Source organism: Balaenoptera borealis (assembly GCF_965194805.1).
Source record: "Balaenoptera borealis genome assembly, chromosome: 2".
NCBI classification, from domain to species: domain Eukaryota; kingdom Metazoa; phylum Chordata; class Mammalia; order Artiodactyla; family Balaenopteridae; genus Balaenoptera; species Balaenoptera borealis.
The window spans coordinates 117,238,550-117,262,041 of record NC_138867.1 but is presented as its reverse complement, the minus strand read 5'-3'; the positions used below and the strand labels follow the sequence as shown (position 1 = coordinate 117,262,041).

At 39.3% G+C, this 23,492-nt stretch overlaps 1 protein-coding gene across 3 annotated transcripts; it reads left to right on the top strand.

The window, feature by feature from the left end:
- Positions 1-85: 85 nt before the first annotated feature.
- CDC25C (cell division cycle 25C) lies at positions 86-22,701 on the top strand. Of its 3 annotated transcripts, none has more exons than XM_082379669.1 (15): positions 86-308; positions 702-927; positions 1,630-1,724; positions 2,435-2,480; positions 4,310-4,343; positions 4,459-4,548; positions 5,515-5,583; positions 8,121-8,279; positions 16,910-17,062; positions 18,001-18,102; positions 19,117-19,179; positions 20,450-20,548; positions 21,085-21,218; positions 21,606-21,717; positions 21,918-22,701. In XM_082379669.1, the coding sequence occupies exons 2-15, from the start codon at positions 731-733 to the stop codon at positions 22,065-22,067; spliced, it is 1,503 nt and encodes a 500-aa protein (XP_082235795.1). In that variant the 5' UTR covers positions 86-308; positions 702-730; the 3' UTR covers positions 22,068-22,701. The 3 variants fall into 3 exon arrangements, with proteins under 3 accessions (XP_082235795.1, XP_082235794.1, XP_082235793.1); XM_082379668.1 differs by having other exon boundaries at positions 87-308; positions 718-927; positions 21,918-22,700; XM_082379667.1 differs by having other exon boundaries at positions 87-308; positions 715-927; positions 21,918-22,697.
- Positions 22,702-23,492: the final 791 nt, after the last annotated feature.

Genomic DNA, 23,492 nt, shown 5'->3' with positions numbered 1-23,492 from the left:
TAGGCGGGTGCGCGGAGATTGGCTGGCGCAGCTTAGAGGAGAGCGGGATAGGTTATTGGGAGGGCGGAAGGTTTGAATGGTCAAGGCCTATGACTGTTGATCTTGCTCTGAGGCTGTAACTTCGACAGTCCGCTGAGAGAAGCGGAGAAGCCAGACTCCGGCCTATCTGGTCGAGAGGCATAGCTGTCGTCTGGTTAAATCGCCTCCTTTCACCAGATTTCCTTGAATTCTGCTAGAGTCTTCGCTTGTGTGTGATTCCCCGCCTACTTCTCTTCCTCCTGAAGGCAAGTCTCAGACTCAAACCTGAGGTAAGCCCAGAGCTGTGTCCTCCTTGGAATCACGGGCCTCGCAAACAGAGGTTAGGGGGACAAAACAGGCATTATCGCGAGTTAGGAGACCTGAGTTCCTTCCTGTCAGGAGTCACGAGCTGTGTGGCCCCTAACAAGTCCAGGTCCTCTTTTCATTCCATCTTTTAAGGTCCTGAGGTTGCCTTTCGGTAAATTCAGGTTCCGCTGGAAAGGCCAAGCCGCTTCGGGCAAGTGCTATTTAACCTTCAAGCCAAGATGTGGTTCACCGTTTAGGAATGACCCCTCCTTCAATATTGATCCGCTTGGTCGCTGCTGGAAAGGGTGGAGGAGGTTCTGACAGCTAGACCATCTGTGATGTACCTGTGTAGATGACGTTCTCCCTCTCTTAGCTAGGTTTTTTTCTTAGTAGGAACTCGGAGACCATGTCTGCAGAATTCTTTTCATCTACAAGAAAGGAGGGAAGCCCTAGCTCAGGACCTAGTTTTAGGTCCAATCAGAGGAAGATATTAAACCTGCTCCTGGAGAGAGAGACTTCCTTTTCCATCAGTTCAGATCTCCCTAGAACTCCAGTGGAGAAGAAACTTTTTGGTGATTCTGCAAACCTAAGCATCTTGTCCGGGTAAATCCACTTTTTCTTTTCACACCTTACCTCCTTTGCTCTTTTAAACAGTTTTTGGGTTTTTAAAAATTGTCCTGGCTCAGAGATCAGGTTTTAAGTCTTAGCTCTGCCCTTGACTAGCCATGTGACCATTTTGAGTCTCAGGCTTTTTTTCTGTGACATAATATCTTACTATCTTACTAGGATCTTGTGAGAATCAAATGATGTGATGTCTGGGAAAAGTCTTTGAAAACTTTATTGCATTATATGAGTTTCCACTTTATTAGTACTACTGTTAACGTTAATGTTACTGTACTTCAAATTCTGGACATGCCATGCCCTGATGTGTCAGCTAGCCAACAAAGTTGGAGAATCAGAGTAGTACTGGAGACTCCAGGGAGAAATCAAATCTGTGTTGTTATGTTGCTCAGGGCAAAAGATGTGTGGACAAGACCCACCTCAGCCAATTTTTAAAAATTACCTTGCCTCAGTATGTTAGTGAGGAGAAAATGAGGTACAGATTATTAGAGTAGAGAAAAGGTGGGAGATTTTTCTCAGCCTAATCTGAAATATTTACAAAAAACAATTAGCTTTATTTGGACACTGCTCAGATTATGTGATAGTCATTGAGGGGTGTTTCAAATGAAGAGGATAATGTGATCTTTGCCTTTTAAGGATATTACAACCTAATGGGAATCTTGATGTATTATTATGTCTCAACAGAGAAACCCCAAAACGTTGCCTTAATCTTTCGAATCTTAGCAGCGGGGAGATGTCTGCCACTCAGTTTACCACTTCTTCAGACCTTGATGAAACTGGTAGGGAAAAGGGAGGTAAAAGCCTCAAGGGAAGGAATAACTGTTAGGGGTGAGGACAGAGTAGTAGGATAGAGATGGAAGGTGGTAAAAGTAAATAGAGAGCCTTGAAGATGGAATTCTTTGAGTACCTAGAGGATTTTTGAGGAGAATGATTCAGCCAATGGGAAGAGAATTGACCCCAATAGGAGTCACTTTGCATTGAGAAAGTTAGACAAGAAGGAATATTTTGTTGACTGATTGTGGGAATGAAAGTGGTAGTTAAAGATGAAAAGTTTTATGCCCTAGTCTAATCTCAGCAGAGGCAAAGAAACCAACATAAAGAAATACTTTGTCAGCTAATTCTTAGGTGTTTTTATACGGTGTGTACCCCAAAGGAATGTGTTTTACTAGTCAACCATTTTAGTATTTGTTCTGATTTCACATTTCCTGAGTGATAAGCTTTCCTTTCTACTCATGGAAAAAATCTCTGTAGGTTAGCATAATGCACTGCTTCTCAGAATTTTTTCTTTCAGTGACACATGTAAATTCTTAAGTTTCCATGAACTTGTACCTTATACCATGGTACCTTGTACCATGAAACTGGTACCTATCAAGAGCCTTTGTGTTCACAAGGCCAGCTTTTGAAATTAATATGGCTCACTGGTAATGAAGAAAATGAGAAGGAAAGACAAAATGCATGGACAAGAATAACTCTTCACATCTGATTGCAGGTCACTTGGATTCTACAGGACCTGAGGAAATACAGTTAGCTGGGATGTAAGTTCTTTTGCGAAATGAACCCCATGCTAAAGCCTTTTCAGCACTGCCCTGGGGATTTTATCCTATGCAGACTCTGTAGAGTAGAGAATGTTTCACTTTAGATGTAAGTGGGCTTGGAGGCCTAGATTCTTCCCTTGAAATGTTTTTAAGTTTCCAAGATCTAAATTGTGTTGTGAAAATGAAGGCTATTCATTTTAACCATCACATACAATCAGTATTGTCTTTATTTATTTATTTACTTTTTAAATAAATTTGTTTATTTATTTATTTTAGCTGTGTTGGGTCTTCGTTTCTGTGCGAGGGCTTTCTCTAGTTGCGGCGAGCGGGGGTCACTCTTCATTGCGGTGCGCGGGCCTCTCACTATCGCGGCCTCTCCTGTTGTGGAGCACAGGCTCCAGACGCGCAGGCTCAGTAGTTGTGGCTCACGGGCCCAGTTGCTCCTCGGCATGTGGGATCTTCCCAGACCAGGGCTCGAACCCGTGTCCCCTGCATTGGCAGGCAGATTCTCAACCACTGCGCCACCAGGGAAGCCCCAGTATTGTCTTTAGAATGGAGGAGAATGGTATACTGCATTTAGACGGAGTATATATATCTTAGTGGTTGAAAGTGCAGAGTGCAGGCTCTGGAATCAGAGTGTCTGGATTCCAGTGGCTTACTATTACTTCACCAGCTGACTCTGACAAGTTTCTTAATTTCAAGGGACCTCAGTTTCTTTATTTGTAATAAAGAAATAATAATAATGGAGATAATAATAGCACTTTACATAAATGGCTGCTGTGAGGATTAAATGAAAATGTGTACCTAATGCATACCATACATTTTATAATGTTTATTATTATTACTGTTGAAGACTCTTTGTTGGAGATTTTTTAAATTAATCTATTAATTAATTAATTAACTTTTGGCTGCGTTGGGTCTTCGTTGCTGCACGCGGGCTTTCTCTAGTTGCGGCGAGTGGGGGCTACTCTTTGTTGTGGTGCACGGGCTTCTCATTGCGGTGGCTTCTCTTGTTGTGGAGCACAGGCTCTAGGCGCATGGGCTTCGGTAGCTGTGGCACGCGGGCTCAGTAGTTGTGGCGCACAGGCTTTGTTGTTCCGTGGCATGTGGAATCTTCCCAGACCAGGGATCGAACCCGTGTCCCCTGAATTGGCAGGCGGATTGTTAACCACTGAGCCACCAGGGAAGTCCCGTGTTGGAGATCTTTAAATGTTCAATCAGAGAGTACTCAGGACTGAAAAGTAATTTTAATTCAACTTATTAAATTTATCATAAATTTTCCATTTGACTGTTTTAATCTTTTTATAGTATTATTCTTCGATGTTTAGATGAATTAGGTGCCACTTTCATGCACTAGGGAAGGCTTTCCATGAGTATTTTTAATCAATACATGTGAAAATTTTACTTTATATTGCCTGTATTTTCTTTGAATTGTTTATATGTCCTAACCCAGGTAAACTAGATAAAATCTGGAAAAGGAGGATAGAAATTCATAAAAAAATAAATATTAACTCCCAATAGTCAATGCTGAAAAATTAGTAAATTGTAAATTATGTCTGCATAAGATGTAGGACAAACTCATCATCTTTGATGCATATCTATATATATGGTTATGCCAGTGAAATGAGGTCCTTATCCCCAGGATGTCACTCAATGTCTTGATATTTACCACAGAGAACACCCTACATATTGTTATTGGAAGAGACATATCAACTAAGTACAGGTCTCCTAGAATGGAAGAAAGGAAAAGTGGGATGTCCCAAGCCACTGAAGAATAACCAAATCCTATTTGGGGTTTAACTGACTGGCAGTTTTTTTTTAATCTACAGGAATTATCACCAACACCTTGTAAAATGCAGCCCAGTGAGTAACTCATCTTTCTTGGGTCTGAGTTTGTTTGTCAGGTGGGAAGCAGAGGGCTTCCAGCTCACCTGTGGCTTAAGGATGCTGAATGTTCTCAAAAAACAATCTCTTGTAGGCACAGCTGCTTTGTAGCACTCCGAATGCTTTGGACCATGGCCACAGGAAGAAAGATGCAATATGTAGCTCATCCGCAAATAAAGAGAATGTGAGTGTTTTAATGGAAACCTAGATCCATTAGCAGTTTTCTTCCTTTGAGTGGAGCAACTAACTCATCAGTATCATTATGAGACCTAGAGCTGTTTGTGCCTCAGTATGCTAGACAAGCAAATTGCATCACTATGGAAAAAAAATTCTTTATGGTTTGTTTTGTTTTTACCCTTTAAAGTTTGATCCTAGCTCCAAGTCTTCCACAGCAGGTCATCATTATTACTCACGTTCAGTTGATTGCAGTGTAAGGAATTTAGGACTTTTTTTTTTTTTAAACAGATAGGGATAACTTATGTAACTTGTTCACATATTCTTTGCATGGCTTCATATATAAGTCTAGGTTTCTTAATTTCTTCTTATTTCCCCCTTAGCCCAGCTTCTTAGCCCCTATTCTGAGGAAGTCATTGTCCTTTTTTGTCTGAGTCTCAGACCATCCTTCAGTTCCAAGTTGAAACTGGCCTCTGCAAAGCTACCTAATCGCTAAGATAATTCTCCAACTAATCCCTTCAACTAATCCCATTTTCTAGCCATCATTTTTCTTTTCCCCGCCTCCCATCCTTTCCCCCAGGTCAGTATCTATAAAAGATAGCTGCTGTTCTTCTTTGCTCACATTGCCTAAGTTATGCCCATGTTTTTGGCTGTTCTAATCAGCTTTTTCTTGGATTACAGTCCTTCTAATCTCCCTTTATAATCACTTTTTAAAAATCTCATCATTCCTTCCCCTGCCAGGCTCCCTTTTTCCTCCCTTCCTTTGGCTTGTGATCATAAAATTAGTACCCTCCAGAGCAGATCTACACACCATAACAAATCCAAACCATAATTTGTATTTTCACGGTACGTGGTCAACCTTGCTTACATATACTGTGTTTCGTAAGGATTATTCATGGCTTCATCAGATGAAATGTTTTTGGCAGGGTCTGCTGACACTTCTCTTCCTCCAGCCAGTGTAGTTTTTCTTATGCAGGAAAACAGCACTTCAGAGCCCTTGGAGTGGTGGGTACCCAGGAACCTGAGGTCTCCTCTTTTTCTACTGGTGAGTCACTGGACATCTTCCTCAAGAGTCTACCGAGGTATTGTGGGGTAGAGGATGATAGATCTGGATTTATGCCCCTTTGAATTTTTCAAAGCTGACTTGGGTGAGAAAAGGGGTTGGAGAAGCAACCTTTGAGGAGGCAAAGGGAGGAGATGTTCCTCTGATCTTTTTATTCATTTAAGTTTAAGGAGAAGAAAAAATTCTTAGGCCTTTTAAAAAATTTCCCCTTTATTCTTTAAGTGTTTCCGCCACCCCCCTTCCCTGATTTTAAAAGTACTATGTGCCCCTTGTGAAAATGGTATAAAAATATAGTAAAATATAAAAAAGAAAATAGCTACGTCATAGAGAAAAACCACTATTAACATTTTACCTAATTTCTTTCAATCTTTTAACCATGTGTACAGTTTTACAAAGTTGAGGTCATATCATATATATAACTTCATATCCTGTTATTTTAAGTTAATATTAAAACTCTTAGTAAACATTACTTTTTAAGGGATGCTTTTATTCTAACACCTAGGTACAATACTTCCTGATTGTTGGACACTTAGGAGTATCCACATTTTGCTTTTACAAATAATGCTATCATGTAAGTTCTTGAGCACAAATTTTTGCCTATGTTAAAAATTTTTTTATTTAGGATTAGTACCAAGACACATAATTACTGGATTAAAAGGTTTAAATATTTTTAAGATTTTTGATACATATTGCCAAATTTCTTTCCAAAAAACGTTCTAAGAATTTACATTTTCAGGAGCAATCCATGGCTCATTTGGATAATTTGTTATCACTTAAAAAAATTGCTAATTAGATGGGTAAAATGTTTTATTTTATGTTAAAAATAATTAGTAATGATTTCATGTGACTGTTAGCCATGTATATTTTCTCTAGTGAATGATTGTGTCCTTTGTCCATTTTGCTACTGGAGTCTTAAGTTACCCAGGCACTCACTTGTTGTGATTTTTTTCTTTTTTTTTTAAATTGAAGTACAGTTGATTTACAAGGTTGTGTTAGTTTCAGGTGTACAGCATCACTTGTTTTTAATAGACTATGGACTTAAGATACTCCAGAGATTTGGATTCTAATCTCAACCCTTTGGGAAAGCCATTTTAACATATCCCATGCTAAGTAGATAAAGTTGATCATGTTTCAGATTTTTGATTTCTTGGAGTAGGGGAAGACTTGGAGCATGGTAAATTACTAGATAGTCTTCTGTATACGTGTGTGTGATTTTTTTTTAATGTAGTAAAATATACATAACATTTACCATCTAAACCATATTTTTGTGTACAACCCAGTGGCATTAAGTATGTTCACAATGTTGTACAACTATCAGCACTATCCATTTCAGAATTTTTTCATCCTTCAAAACAGAAGCTGTCTACCCATTAAATAATAACTGCGCTTTTCTCCCTCTGGTAACCTCTAGTCTCTTTTCTGTCTCTGTGAATTTGACTACTCTAGGTACTTCATGTAAGTAGAATCATATAATATTTGTCCTTTTGTTTCTGGCTTATCTCACTTAGCATAATGTCTTCAAGGTTCATCCATATTGTAGCATGCATCAGAATTTCATTCCTTTTTATGGCTGGATAATATTCCATCGTATGAATATACTGCATTTTGTTTATTCATTAATCTGTTGATGGACATTTGAGTTGTTTACACCTTTTGGCTATTGTGAATAATGCTGCTGTGAACATTCGTATAAAAATATCTTCAAACCCCTGCTTTCATTCTTTGGGGTATATACCAAGAAATGGAATTACTGCTCATATATGGTAATTCTATGTTTGATTTTTTTGGGGAACCACCATACCGTTACCCATAGCGGCTGCACCATTTGACATTTCCCACAGCAATGTACAAGGGTTCCAATTTCTCCATATCCTTGCCAACACTTGTTATTTTCTGGGGTTTTTTGTTTGTTTGTTTGTTTAATAGTAGCTATCCTAATGGGTGCAAAGTAGTATCTCATTGTGGTTTTGATTTGCATTTCCCTAATGACTAGTTATGTTGTGTATCTTTTCATGTGCTGAATGGTCATTTGTATATCTGTGGAGAAATGTCTGTTCAAGTCCTGTTTGCTTCTGTTGTTATTGTTGCTATTGTTGTTATTGTTGCTATTGTTGTTGAGTTGTAGGAGTTCTTTATATATTCTGAATATTAATCCCTTATATGTGATTTGCAAATATTTTATCCTATTCACTTTTTTGATAGTATTCATGTGATTTGCAAATATTTTATCCTATGGGTTGCCTTTTCACTTTTTTGATAGTATTCTTCAATGCACAAAAGTTTTTAATTTTGATGAAGTCCAGTTTATCTATTTTTTCTTTTGTTGCTTGTGGTTTTGTGTAATATCCAAGAAATCATTGCCAAATCCAAGGCTGTAAAGCTTTCCTCCTATTTTCTTCTAAGAGTTTTATAGTTTTAGCTCATACATTTAGGTCTTTGATTCATTTTGAGTTAATATCTGTATATGATGTAAGGTAAGGGTCCTGGATAGTTTTTAATATTGTCAATATAATTCATAGGACAATGGAAACTTGGTGGAAAGTGAAATGAAACATCTGGACAGTCCCATTACTGCAGTTTCAAAATTAGATAAAAATCCAGAGCTAGGAGAAAACCAGACAGAGGAGATTTCAGATGAGTTGATGGAGTTTTCTCTGGAAGATCAAGAAGAGGCCAAGGTAAAGTAGTCTCTGATGGTGTCTTTGCATTTTTCAAATTCCTTCATTGTTTTTAATTAATTAATTAATTTGTTTGTTTGTTTGTTTGTGGCTGCGTTGGGTCTTCGTTCCTGTGTGCGAGCTTTCTCTAGTTGTGGCGAGCGGGGGCTACTCTTCGTTGTGTGCTTGGGCTTCTCATTGGGTGGCTTCTCTTGTTGCAGAGCATGGGCTCTAGGTGCGTGGGCTTCAGTAGCTGTGGCACGCAGGCTCAGTAGTTGTGGCTCGCAGGCTCGAGAGTGCAGGCTCGGTAGTTGTGGCGCACGGGCTTAGTTGCTCCGTGACATGTAGGATCTTACGGACCAGAGCTCAAACCCGTGTCCCCTGCATTGGCAGGAGGATTCTTTTTTTTTTTTTTTTTTAACATCTTTATTGGGGTATAATTGCTTTACAGTGGTGTGTTAGTTTCTGCTTTATAACAAAGTGAATCAGTTATACATATACATGTGTCCCCATATCTCTTCCCTCTTGTGTCTCCCTCCCTCCCACCCTCCCTATCCCACCCCTCTAGGGGGTCACAAAGCACCGAGCTGATCTCCCTGTGCTATGCGGCTGCTTCCCACTAGCTATCTATTTTACATTTGGTAGTGTATATATGTCCATGCCACTCTCTCACTTTGTCACAGCTTACCCTTCCCCCTCCCCGTATCCTCAAGTCCATTCTCTAGTAGGTCTGTGTCTTTATTCCTGTCTTGCCCCTAGGTTCTTCATGACCTTCTTTTTTTTTTTTAAGATTCCATATATATGTGTTAGCATACTGTATTTGTTTTTCTCTGTATGACAGACTCTAGGTCCATCCACCTCACTACAAATAACTCAATTTCGTTTCTTTTTATGGCTGAGTAATATTCCATTGTATATATGTGCCACATCTTCTTTATCCATTCATCTGTTGATGGACACTTAGGTTGCTTCCATGTCCTGGCTATTGTAAATAGAGCTGCAATGAACATGTTGGTACATGACTCTTTTTGAATTATGGTTTTCTCAGGGTATATGCCCAGCAGTGGGATTACTGGGTCGTATGGTAGTTCTATTTTTAGTTTTTTAAGGAACCTCCATACTGTTCTCCATAGTGGCTGTATCAATTTACATTCCCACCAACAGTGCAGGAGGGTTCCCTTTTCTCCACACCCTCTCCAGCATTTATTGTTTCTAGATTTTTTGATGATGGCCATTCTGACCGGTGTGAGATGATATCTCATTGTAGTTTTGATTTGCATTTCTCTAATGATTAATGATGTTGAGCATTCTTTCATGTGTTTGTTGGCAATCTGTATATCTTCTTTGGAGAAATGTCTGTTTAGGTCTTCTGCCCATTTTTGCATTGGGTTTTTGTTTTTTTGATATTGAGCTGCATGAGCTGCCTGTAAATTTTGGAGATTAATCCTTTGTCTGTTGCTTCATTTGCAAATATTTTCTCCCATTCTGAGGGTTGTCTTTTCGTCTTGTTAATGGTTTTCTTTGCTGTACAAAAGCTTTTAAGTTTCATTAGGTCCCATTTGTTTATTTTTGTTTTTATTTCCATTTCTCTAGGAGGTGGGTCAAAAAAGATCTTTCTGTGATTTATGTCATAGAGTGTTCTGCCTATGTTTTCCTCTAAGAGTTTGATAGTGTCTGGCCTTACATTTAGGTCTTTAATCCATTTTGAGTTTATTTTTGTGTATGGTGTTAGGGAGTGTTCTAATTTCATTCTTTTACATGTAGCTGTCCAGTTTTCCCAGCACCACTTATTGAAGAGACTGTCTTTTCTCCACTGTATATTCTTGCCTCCTTTATCAAAGATAAGGTGACCATATGTGTGTGGGTTTATCTCTGGGCTTTCTATCCTGTTCCATTGATCTATATTTCTGTTATTGTGCCAGTACCATACTGTCTTGATTACTGTAGTTTTGTAGTATAGTATGAAGTCAGGGAGCCTGATGCCTCCAGCTCCGTTTTTCTTTCTCAAGATTGCTTTAGCTATTCGGGGTCTTTTGTGTTTCCATACAAATTGTGAAATTTTTTGTTCTAGTTCTGTGAAAAATGCCACTGGTAGTTTGATAGGGATTGCATTGAATCTGTGGATTGCTTTGGGTAGTATAGTCATTTTCACAATGTTGATTCTTCCAATCCAAGAACATGGTATATCTCTCCATCTATTTGTATCATCTTTAATTTCTTTCATCAGTGTCTTATAATTTTCTGCCTACAGGTCTTTTGTCTCCTTAGGTAGGTTTATTCCTAGATATTTTATTCTTTTTGTTGCAGTGGTAAATGGGAGTGTTTTCTTAATTTCACTTTCAGATTTTTCATCATTAGTGTATAGGAATGCAAGAGATTTCTGTGCATTAATTTTGTATCCTGCTACTTTACCAAGTTCATTGATTAGCTCTAGTAGTTTTCTGGTAGCATCTTTAGGATTCTCTATGTATAGTATCATGTCATCTGCAAACAGTGACAGCTTTACTTCTTTTCCGATTTGGATTCTTTTTATTTCTTTTTCTTCTCTGATTGCTGTGGCTAAAACTTCCAAAACTATGTTGAATAATAGTGATGAGAGTGGGCAACCTTGTCTTGTTCCTGATCTTAGTGGAAATGGTTTCAGTTTTTCACCATTGAGGACAATGTTGGCTGTGGGTTTGTCATATATGGCCTTTATTATGTTGAGGAAGTTTCCCTCTATGCCTACTTTCTGGAGGGTTTTTATCGTAAATGGGTGTTGAATTTTGTCGAAAGCTTCCTCTGCATCTGTTGAGATGATCATATGGTTTTTCTCCTTCAATTTGGCAGGAGGATTCTTAACCACTGGGCCACCAGGGAAGTCCCTGAGCTTTTCTTTGTGAGAAGTTTTTTTTTGTCATTGTTGTTGTTTTTAATTATTTTATTTTATTTTTTGGCTGCACCGCGTGGCATGTGAGATCTTAGTTCCCTAACCAGGGATTAAACCCATGCTGCCTGCAGTGGAAACGTGGAGTCTTAACTACTGGACCTCCAGGGAAGTCCCTGTGAGAAGTTTTAAAATTACTAATTTAATCTCTTTATTTTTTGCAGGTCTAGTCAGATTTTCTGGTTTTTTTCTTGACAATAGTTTTTGTCTTTTTAGGAATTTTCCCATTTAACCTAAGTTTTCTCATTCATTAGAATATAATTGTTCATAGTATACCATTATGATTTTCTAAAATTAATTAATTAATTAATTTATTTTGGCTGAACCAGGTCTTAGTTGAGGCATGTGGGATCTTTTAGTTGCGGCATGCAGGCTCTTAGTTGCGGCATGCGTGCAGGATCTAGTTCCCGAACCAGGGATCAAACCTGCGCACCCTGCATTGGGAGCACAGCGTCTTACCTACTGGACCACCAGGGAAGTCCCCATTATGATGTTTTTAAAACTCTATATGATTGGTTGTAATGTCTTCTCTTTCATTTGTGATTTTAGTAATTTTAGTATTTTCTCTTTTTTTCTTGGTCAGTCTAGCTAAAGGTTTATCAATTTTGTTGATTTTTTCAAAGAACCAACTTTTGGTTGTGTTGTTTTTCTCTATTGTTTTTCTGTTCTCTACTTCACTGAGTTTTGCTCTAATCTGTCTTATTTCCTTCCTTCTGCTTGCTTTGGATTTACTTTCTTCTTTAGTGGAGGTTAGGTCATTGACTTGAATTCTTCCTTCTTTTTTATTATAGATATTTACAACTATAAATTTCTTCTAAGCACTGGTTTAGCTGCATTTTTACCTAAGTTTTTGTATGTTATATCTTCATTCTCATTCATCTCAAAGTATTTTCTGATTTCCCTTGTGATCTTTTTTGACCCACTGGTTATTTAGGAGTGTGTTAATTTCTACATATTTGTGAGTTTTCCAGATTTTTTTCTATTATAAATTTCTAACTATTCGATTGTGATCAGAGAACATACTTTGTATCACTTCAATCCTTTAAAATTTATTGAGGCTTTTTTTTTATGTCCTAGTATGTAGTCTATCCTGGAGAATGTTCCATGTGTATTAGAGAAGAATGTATATTCTACTCTTGTTGGGTACAGTATTCTATAGATGTCTGTTAGATCTAGTTGGTTTATAGTATTGCTTCAGTTTTTGAGCTTTCTAAAAATGGAACCATACTAAATGCGGCCATCACTGGCCTTGCTATTCTCACCAGGGCATTTGTTGTTCCTTCAGCCTGAAACACTCTTCCCCTGGGCAAACATGATTTTCTCCCTCATTTCGGTCTCTTATCTCCACATATGTCACCTTAACAGAAAGGCCTTTCCCGACAAACTTCTAACCCCAATATTTTTCCTATCTTTTATCCTTCTTTATTTTTTACTTACAGCACTTTTCACAACATGAAAGTACAGAGTATATTTATTTGTTTGTCTCCTCTACTCTCTGATTCACTGCTATGTTATCTGGTACGTACTTAAAAATTGTCAAACAGGTATGTGAATGTGGAAGTCTGGAAGTAAGAGCAGAAGTCTTGAGAGAAAAATTTGAGAGTCATCAGCATAGAGGGAAAGTTTAAATTCATGGGTAGAAAAAAATCACCTATGGCAAGAGTGAGGAGATTAAAAAAGGGCCAGGTCCTTGCCCTGAATCCAGCATCTGTTAGAGGTTTGGTAGGTGAGGAAGCTTGACAAAGAAGACTGAGAAGGAGCAACAGAGAGGTAGAAGCATCACAGTTCTTTTAGTAAACAGTTGTCTATACTAGAACTAAACTAAGAAACTAGGCTGTGCCATTGAAGCTAAATAAGGGATTAGCCAAGTCAGTGGAAGGCACTGTGAGCTTCAGGATGATACATGGCTAAAGAAGTGACTGTCTGATGTGACAACAAGAAGATTGTTGATAGCCTTGACAAGAGCAGTAGAGTGGTACAGACAGAAGCCAAGACTATGTGTGCTGAAGAGCATGCAAGCCATGAGGAAATGATGATGCCTCCTCAGTTTACAAAGTAATAATTATCCAATTTGACCTTTTTATAAAATTTGCAAGTAGAATTGAACTTTTCTTCTTTCTGGCCTTTGCAATGCTCTATAACTCCCAGATTTGGAAAGTGTTCATTGATTTCTTAAACAATGAAAGCCATTAGTTGGTAGATCTAAGACAGCTGGTCCTGGGATCTCCCCTCACCAGCTTCTGGTAACTGGGAAACTTCTAACTGGCTAGACAAATCTAAAGTATCATCATCATCATTCCTCTATGACCTAGCACTTATACTCCTTGCAATAAGTTGCCATTTGTTTTTATATAAATGTATTGGAAAGTATCTGTCAAAACAGTAGTGGCTGTTTCTGTTTGTTAAAGTAGTTTTTTGCTCTCGTTTATTTCTGGCTTCTTGTCCTTGGACAATATGAAACCCAAAGAGATGTTTATCAGCTTCGTTATCACCATCATAATAGCTACCAAAAACATAAAGCTTCAGTGCAACAGAATAGAGATTCGAGAAATAGACCCATGCATATATGGTCAATTGATAATAAACCAAGACACAAAAGCAATTAAATGGAGAAGACATAGTCTTTTCAACACGTTGTGCTGGAGCAATTGAAAATCCATCTGAAAAACAAAAACAAAAACAAAAACTTCAATCTATACTTCACACCATATATAGAAATTAGCACAAAATGGATCATGGGCCTAAATATAAAACCTAAAACTGTAAAACAACTGAAGGAAAAAACATAGGAGAAAAATGTTTGTGACCTTGTGTTAGGCAAAGATTTCTTAGATGTAATGCTAATAAATGGATACATTTCACTTAGTAGATAATTAATTCAAACTCTTTAAAATGAACCCTTAGCTTAACAATTACAGTGTGTTCTAGAGAGGCTCTTTTGGTTAAAAGAAACAAAGATTGCACTGAGGCCAGCAAATTTGAAATTCTGATCTGGCTTCCTCCTGCATTCTTCTCAGGGCAAAACTGAAGTTACATGAAGGGAAGTCTGTCATGGAGGCTGGGTAGCCTGCTCCTCAGTTCTTCACCACATTTCCTCTACCACCGTACCTTTGGTTCATCCATCCATTCATCATTGGCATCATGGCCTTGACTATATCTCTTGGCTTCTTCCTTTATTTTTTTATTTTTTAAAATTTATTATTTATTATTTTTATTTTTGGCTGTGTTGGGTCTTCGTTTCTGTGTGAGGGCTTTCTCCAGTTGCGGCGAGTGGGGGCCACTCTTCATCGCGGTGCGCGGGCCTCTCACTATCGCGGCCTCTCTCGTTGCGGAGCACAGGCTCCAGACGCGCAGGCTCAGTAATTGTGGCTCACGGGCCCAGCTGCTCCGCGGCATGTGGGATCTTCCCAGACCAGGGCTCGAACCCGTGTCCCCTGCATTGGCAGGCAGATTCTCAACCACTGCGCCACCAGGGAAGCCCGCTTCTTCCTTTCAATAAAGCTTTGGCTTCTGCTGCTGCCTAATTATTTTGATATTTTCCAAGTTAGACTCCCAGAGAGGGAACCTGATTGGCCCAGGTTATGTTTACATGTTCTTGACCACTAAATAGGAGTGTTCAGTCAGCAATATGGTCCAGTCACCAGTGGCTTGGAGTAGGGTGTGGAGACATAGGGAGATGACTGGCAGGGGTCCAAGGGAAAAGGTAGTTATAGAATGTTGGTATATCAAATGTGAAGTGTACCTTCAACTGGTACCATGAACAATGGAGTTTTCCTTAGGACCATGGGTGTAACAAACACTGTCGTGTAAATATAGTTATTGTAAAGTAAAATACTGATGTTCATATTTTCTTCTCCTAGAAACCATTTACTATCAATGTGTGTTCTAATTTTGGCTCTCTTATCTCTTATTTAGGAGGTCTAGCACCCTCCTAAATCAATCCATGGCAATTAGTGAGGTGAGTGTATAAAGAAGGAAACAGAGGATAAGAATCTTGGATTAGTTGAAACTTGCCATCAGAGGTCTTTTAATATATCCCCCTGCCTCTGGGTATATAACACACCTATCATGCCTTTCAAAGAGACAATTAGTCCATCCTCCTGTATTTAGTCTATTTCTGGGCCAGCAACTCCCAAGACTAGTTCTTCATGGTATTTAATCTATTTTTTTCCTGATGGGCTTCATAGTTTCAATCCTATAATGGTCATCCTGATATTAGATTCTAGTGTTTTCGTTTCCCTTGCATGCTGCTTATTTTGCTATATTTCTTCCCCATTCATCCCCTCCTAGAAGGCTGAATGACATTTTTTCTCTCTCACTCCACAGATTGAAAATATTTAAAAAAAAAAAATATTTTTCCCCAGAAAGTTCCAAAAAGTAAGCTTGAATTTGCCCACACAGGAAACTATTTACATAACATTCACATTGTATTAGGTATTATAGGTATTAGGTATAGGTATAGGTATTAGCTGTATTATAATCTAGAGATGATTTAAAATATACAGGAGGGACTTCCCTGGCGGTTCAGTGGTTAAGACTCCACACTTCCACTGCAGGGGGCATGGCTTTGATCCCTGGTCAGGGAACTAAGATCCCACATGCCGCGCAGCGCGGCCAAAAAATAAATAAATAAAATACAGTATACAGGAGGATGTTCGTAGATTATATACAGATACTACATAGTTTTAAGTAAGGGACTTGAGCGCCTCTAGATTTTGGTATCTGTAGTAGTCCTGGAACCAGTCTCTCACAGATACCAAGGGACAACTATATACTCTTGCTTCTTAGTACTTTTTCACCCAGGCTAACTTTTTTGGCTTGTCATCTTCAGTTTTGTCAGGGTTCTTAAATCTTGATTGTCAGGGTCTTGGACTTCCTTGGTGGCGCAGTGGTTAAGAATCCGCCTGCCAATGGAAGGGACATGGGTTCGATCCCTGGTCCGGGAAGATCCCACATGCTGCAGAGCAATTAAGCCCGTGCGCCACAATTACTGATCCTGTGCTCTAAAGCACACGAGCCACAACTACTGAGCTCTCGTGCCACAACTACTGAAGCCCGTGCGCTGCAACTACTGAGTTCGCATGCCACAGCTACTGAAGCCTGTGTGCTCTAGGGCCCACGTGCCACAAGTACTGAACCCATGTGCGGCAACTACTGAAGCCCGTGCGCCTAGAGCCTGTGCTCTGCAACAAGAGAAGCCACTGCAATGAGAAGCCTGCACACTGCAACGAAGAGTAGCCCACACTCACCGCAATTAGAGAAAGCTCGCGTGCAGAAAGAAGACCCAACACAGCTGGAAAAAAAAAATTGTTTTTTGATTGTCAGGGTCTTAGGATCCCATAGAGAAACTATCATATGACTGGAGGAACTAAGCTTGCATTTGCTTTCTTCTACAAGAATTGTTATATATAAGATGGTCAGGTTGAGAATTTGGCTGGATTTAAAACATCTAGGAGAGATGGAACATCATGCAGTCTGAGGAGAAAGATGTTAATGAGGAGGGGAAGACAGGTTGCTTACCTGGGGCATTGTTTCTCAAACTTGAGTGTTCCTAGGAGTCACCTGGGCATCTTGTTAGAGTGCAGATTTTAACTTAGCAGGTCTGGGGTGAAGCCTAACATCTGGGATTCTGCATTTCTAACAAGCTCCCAGGAGATGTTCACAGTGCTGGCCTGCAGACACACTTTAAGGAGTAAGAACCTTGGGGTTTCATATTTCCAAACAGGCATCTGTGAACAGGAGCTGCCTGTATCGCTCCTCTTCGTTGCCAGACAGTTTGAACAGTCCAAGACTGAAGCAGATGGTAAAATTCAAGGACAACACAATACCAGATAAAGTAAAAAAGAAGTATTGTTCTAGCCACAAAGAGCTCAGGAAGGTAAGAAACTTTTTAAGAAGACAGGCTCTTTAATCTTCTATCTCGTCTTCTCCACTTTTCTGGTATGGGGATTGCTTTAGTATATCTTTTGGTCTTCTTCCTCATTACTTTTATCTCTTCTTTCCATCTTCCTGTTTTCTTTTCTACATCTGCATCCATATATAAAATATTTAATAATAAATATGTTATATTATATTATAATTTTGGAAATGATGTCATTGTATTGTCTTCCCAACCCTCTTTTTTAAGATCTGAGAGAGTACAAGGGAACTTTGATTGGTAAGGACATTTATTGTTGTTTTATATGCATTCTGAGAGAAGTAGCATCCTAGAGCACACTTGTTTGGTGGAAAGCAAATTCTGAAAAACTTAGCCCTCATCCCCTATACCTCCTTTAAAAAAATCTCAATACATTTGGCTATTTTATAAAATCAGTGTATGATGTTACAGAAAAATGGAAAATGCAGATAAGCAAAAAGAAGCCATTGCAAAATGCCCATAATCCCACAGGCCAGAGATAATTACTGTTAATACTTGATGTATAGTCTTTCAGACATTTTTTTAATGCAAATATGTTTTTTCTTTTATTAAAGTGGCATTATAAAGAACATGTTTTCTAACCTAATGATATCATGTCATATTTTCATGTCAATGAAATTTACAACATACTTTTTATTCCTTAATAGTAATCTATAATGTGTGGATATGATTTGTTTAGTCAAGATCCTGTTATTGATCATTTATTAGTAATTTTTCTCTGTTGTAAACATCCTTACAGCCAAATCTTTGTACATATCTTTATTTTCTTAGTAAAACAAGTGGAATTATTAGATCAAAGGGTATGCATATTTTTAATGTCTCCCTCCACTCCTTCCATCCCATGGTTTTTAAACCTTTAACATGAGGACTGGGGGTGGGGGGAATCTTGTTGTCTTCAGGGCTTAGGTATAAAGAAAATGGCCTCCCTTTGTGACATTAATATGACTCAGATGCTGGAGGAAGATTCTAACCAGGGGCCTCTGATTGGTGATTTCTCCAAGGTGAGTTTGGTTACACCAATCCTATATTTCATCCTGTATTTTGGATCTGAATCTTCTCTGCTTGCAGAGGACACTAGGTTTAATTAATCATGCATCTTCACCAAGTACTCATTGATAACCTGAAAGTCCTGTAGTGGTAGATCTAGGCCCTAAGCCTTTCATGAGAAAGGATTCCTTATTCATTCTGGGAATATCCAGAGCAGTGGGGAAAATAAGAGGCTTTTTTTTTTTTTTTTGGGCTGTACCGTGCAGCATGCAGGATCTTAGTTTCCCAACCAGGGGTCGAACCCGTCCCCCCTGCAGTGGAAGCACGGAGTCTTAACCACTGGACTGCCAGGGAAGTCCCGAGTATGAGGCTTTCTACTTTTTTTTTCTTTTAATATATTTTAAAATTATGTAAATAATACTTGGTCACTACAGAAAAGATGGAAAATGAAATCTACCCTAAATCTTGTCAGAGTATTAGTGCTTTTATTTAATATTTTCTTGGTGTATAGTCCTGCAGACTTTTTTCTGTGTATTTTCGCAAACACACATGCATGTACACAAATACATTTTTTGTTTTTCCATGTTTGTTTTGTGATCTGTTGAGGTTTTTATTCCCTCTCATTTGATGTATCAGGAACATCTTTTCATGTCAATAAACAGTTCTGCTTCATCATTTCATCACTTTTAATAGCAGCACAGTACTTCTTTCTTTCTTTCTTTTTTGGCTGCCCATAATTTCTTGATAAATCCTTTCTTGTAGGATATTTACTTCTACAATTTTTCCTTATGGACTATACCAAGGTGGACATATTTGTAGCTAAATCTGAAACTTTGTACACATCCATAATTATTTCCTTAGGATCAGTTCTTAGAAATGAAATTGCTGCATATACACGTTATAGAGACCATTGATTTCTGAAGGCATCTGAGGTTTTAAATGTCATTTGGAAAGGACAATATATGGGTCATGATCTCAAATTTGGGTATAGAGAACTTGCTGTTATTTCAGCTCTTGGGTATTTCTAGGTATGTGCGCTGCCGACCGTGTCAGGGAGACACCAAGATCTGAAGTACGTCAACCCAGAAACAGTAAGCAGATTTCTGGAGATGGTAACTGGTTACATAAGCTACCATCTGGTCTGTTCTGTCCCTAAAATCCCCACTTCCATTTGTATTTATTTCTGTGTTCACTCATACAGGCTCTTTATTCAACTGAAGCTGTATTAAAGGACTCTCTTTTATATGCACCTTTGTTTTTAATTAAACAAATGATATATAATTGTTATGAAAGAAAGGAAGGAAGGAGGAAGGGGAAAGGAAAAAAGTAAAAATCACCCAGTTAGGCTGAACTTACATCCTGGTTTACATGTTACAATCCCGTTTATGCCTATTAGTGTAGGGTAATTATTAATAGTGTTCTCTTTCACTCTCAAAAGTGTCCCAGTTTGTGCAGTAATTATTTGGTCACTCTACCCATAACGTCACCACCAGAAATAAGCACTAGTAATACTTTCCTTATGGCCTTACACATTTTATTCTGGCATAAGTTTTACAAAAATAGGATCATAATAAACATGTAATTTTGCAATTAGCTTAGTAAGACATTGTAAACATCTTTCTATAGCAATAAAAAGATATCTATATTATCCTTTTAATGGCTATGTAATATTCTGTTATACTGATAATGTCTAATTTATTTAATTAAACCCCTTTTATTGAGTATTTAAGTTATTCATAATATTTTGATAATCTGAAACAATGGTGAGATGAATATTATTGTGCCCTATCTTTATGTACTTTTCTGTTTACTTAAGACGTTAGAAAAGAAATTGTTGAAAGTGTAATTGCATTTATTTTTATAGGTATTTACAAAGTCCCCTCCAGAAAGGTTGAACCAATTGACATAACTACACGAAGCTTAAGTTTCCTCTTCTGGATATCACCCCTTTCCTTCCATATCCCTTTCGGGAAACTTGCTTTCTAATTTTACAGTGGTGGGTGGGGAATCATTTCTCATTTCTTCTTGTAAAATCAGGAGCTCTAGCTGCTACCTGTGCCCTTACAGAAGTCCTTGGGTATCTTCTCAGAGGCTGACTGCAGCCATGCCTGCCTCCAAATAAGTAGCCTGAGTGTGGTTTTCCCTGATGTCCTGGCAATACCAGCTATTTTGGTTCTCCAAAAAGGCCATTTCCTATTTTATCCTCTTATGTGGGGTGGGGCTGCATCACTGCCATATTTCAACCATAGGGGGACTTTGGAGGCTGGGTGTACGGTGGAATGCTGTGCAAATCAGGAACTGTGTGACTGGCTCTTCTCTCCCTCAGAAGAAGCAGGATATTCAATCATAGTTTCTGTGCAGGTGGCTGCCTTGCTTTTGGGGAAGTTCCAGGGTCTGATAGAGAAATTTTATATCATCGATTGCCGCTATCCATATGAGTACCTGGGAGGACACATCCAGGTAAGCTTACATTGAGGACTTAGCAGGGAAGGGGCTGGGGATAGCTCTTTATTGAGAAGTCTGGACAAAGGGTCTTGTGAACTCTAGAACCAGGGCAGATATTATACATTTGGAGCACATCAAGGCTGTTAGTCCTCATTCCTGTTCTAATTCTGTGTACTTTGAGCAATTTACTTTCCCTTTCCCTCTTAGACCAATCTCCCTTTTTTCTATAGGAGCCAAGAGCTCCTACCTGGAAGTAAAAACATTCATCCAAGGACTGAGAAACACTTTGCAAACACTTAATGCTTACAGACATTCCTCACAATGATCCCTACACTTCAGGCAGTTCCATTCTATAAACATGTATTGAGCACCTACTACATACCAAGCTCCATGCCAGGCCCTGGGGGTAGATACAGGTAGATTGCCTTTCTGAAAGTACTTATAGTCTAGCCTTCCTGAACCAAATATTTCAAGATGGTATTCCAGTTATTTCTAAGTGTTGGCCCTGTTCACAGATCCTTAAGGAAATACTTAATAAAATTCTTTTACAGGGAGCTTTAAACTTGTACAGTCAAGAAGAACTATATAACTTCTTTCTGAAGAAACCCATTGTCCCTTTGGATACTCAGAAAAGAATAATCATTGTGTTCCACTGTGAATTCTCCTCAGAGAGGGGTCCCCGAATGTGAGTGTCTACACAGGGTAGGGTGGGTGATGGAAATGGATCTTGAGTAGGGACTTACAGCCAGGGAACCTTCCCAGATCAGTTCAGACAGAGACTGAATCAATGAATGCTTTCCACTGAAGTTTGAAGAATGTTAAGGAGGTGGAGGAAAGGGGTTTCTACAATTCAAAGGTTTGAAGCAGTGAAGGAAAAAGGATTGGGAATTAGGTACCAATGGAGCAAAGGAGAAAGAGTGGTGCCACTTGGACCTTGTTTTGCAAAAACAGATCTGGAGCTCCTTTTGAGGGTTAGCAAAAGTCTATTCTTCCTCCCCTTCCCCAGTGAATAGCCCATGGAATCCTGAACTCGCTTCTTTCCACCCCACCCATCCCTGGATTTTCTCTAAAGGTACCGCTCTCTGAGACAAGAGGACAGGGCTGTGAACCAGTATCCTGCACTGTACTACCCAGAGCTGTATATCCTCAAAGGGGGCTACAGAGACTTCTTTCCAGAATATATGGTAAAGGATGGGGCACATGGGGCAATCGGGGAGCCCAAACTCGGGGAAGCCTACTTTAGCATGCAGCTCCCAGGTCCTGCAAAGCCCTCTGAGAAGAAACTGCTGCTCCTTCTTAGCCACTACTTGCAGCATCTCTATTATACCTAGTAGGCAGACTGCAGGCATCAAGAGGATCCCTTACTCTGTCCCCTGCCTTTCAGGAGCTGTGCGAACCACAGAGCTACTGCCCTATGCATCACCAGGACCATAAGGCTGAGCTGCTGAGGTGTCGAAACCAGAGCAAAGCATGGGAAGGGGAGCGGCAGCTGCAGGAACAGATTGCCTTACTGGTGAAGGATGTGAGCCCATGATATCAGCTCACCCACTGGCTGCCTAGGACTCACCAAAAGACACTGTAGAAACCCTAAGCAGAAAGAGGCCATCTTCTATTCAGCTAAACCCAAGATGTTAAGAGATGTCAGCAAACCAACAGGCTGCCAAACTACTGAAATCCCAGGCCTGGGGACTGGTTAGGTGTCAGTAGAGCTGCTGGCTGGTGGGAAGTCCTGGAGCTGGCTCTGTAAGGCTGGAGCCTTGGGTTGCATAGAGATTTGTGTTGCTTCAGGGAGCTGTTGCATTCCTCTTCCTAACTGCTCGAGTCTCCTCAGAGGTCAGCCACATCTTTTTCCCCGTGGGCTTCTGGCTATGCAAGAGAGAGTTGCCCATCTTCTTTCTCTATATTTTCCTTCTTCGTCTCCCTCTCTCACCTTTTTTTTAAAATGGGAAAATAAACATTGAAGAATGAGAAATGCTATTGTGAGCCCAGTCTGTTCCTAGAAGATGTGTATAAGGAAGTAATCACCACATTAAACTCCTTTGGACAAAGATGTAGCCATCTCTATTCATAGCTGAGGCCAAGGTGCTTTTCTCCAGACCATGGTTCTCAAAGTTTGGGCCCTGGTCCATCAGCATCATCTGAACCTGCCTGAAATGCACATTTTCACAGCCCACTCCAGACCTACTAAATCAGAACATCTGAGGTTAGGGCCCAGAAATCTGGGTTTTAAAAATCTCCTTTTCAGGTGATTCTGATACATGAAAGGCTTGAGGACCACAGCTCTGGAATTAAGGAAAACCTTTTAAATTTCATTCTTTAGCAATGTTCCAGGCTTTCCTTTCCTAGACCATTCCATAGTATGAGTTGCCTAAAAGTGTGCCCCAGACTTAACACTCAATGGAATCAAGGCTCAGAAAACCAAAATAATTGCCATTCTCTAAGGCTAAGGGATAGGTCTGAGTTGGGCTCAAAAGGTTCCTTATCTACAGCCTCAATGGAGTTTTGACTTTTCCCATTTTCCAAAGTTTTTTTCTCCACTCCACTTCATGTCTCACAGAGACAAGTTTAGGATTTAGGATGGTTGGAAGTAGAGATCCGTGCTATATGAAGATAGGAATAAAAGAAAAGTACCAAGCAAGATCAGTTAGACTTCAGAAAGATATTTTAAATTGCATTCTTCAGTATTATCCCAGGCTTTCCTATCTTAGAGCTCTTTAAGGTGAGTAGGCTTTTGTCTGTGTAGTAAGGTACAGCCCTACTTGACCTGGGTGGCAGTGGAATTAATTGAACATTGTCTTCTCTGGCATTAACCTAGTAGTAGTGATAGCTCAGGACTAGAAAAGGACAAAGGGCTCTGAAGCCTAGACTGACATAGAATGGAGACAAAAATGATATCTTCCCAGGTTCTGGAGCAGGGAGACTTTTTAAAAGTGAGTGGGAGGGAAGGAGGGCATTAGCC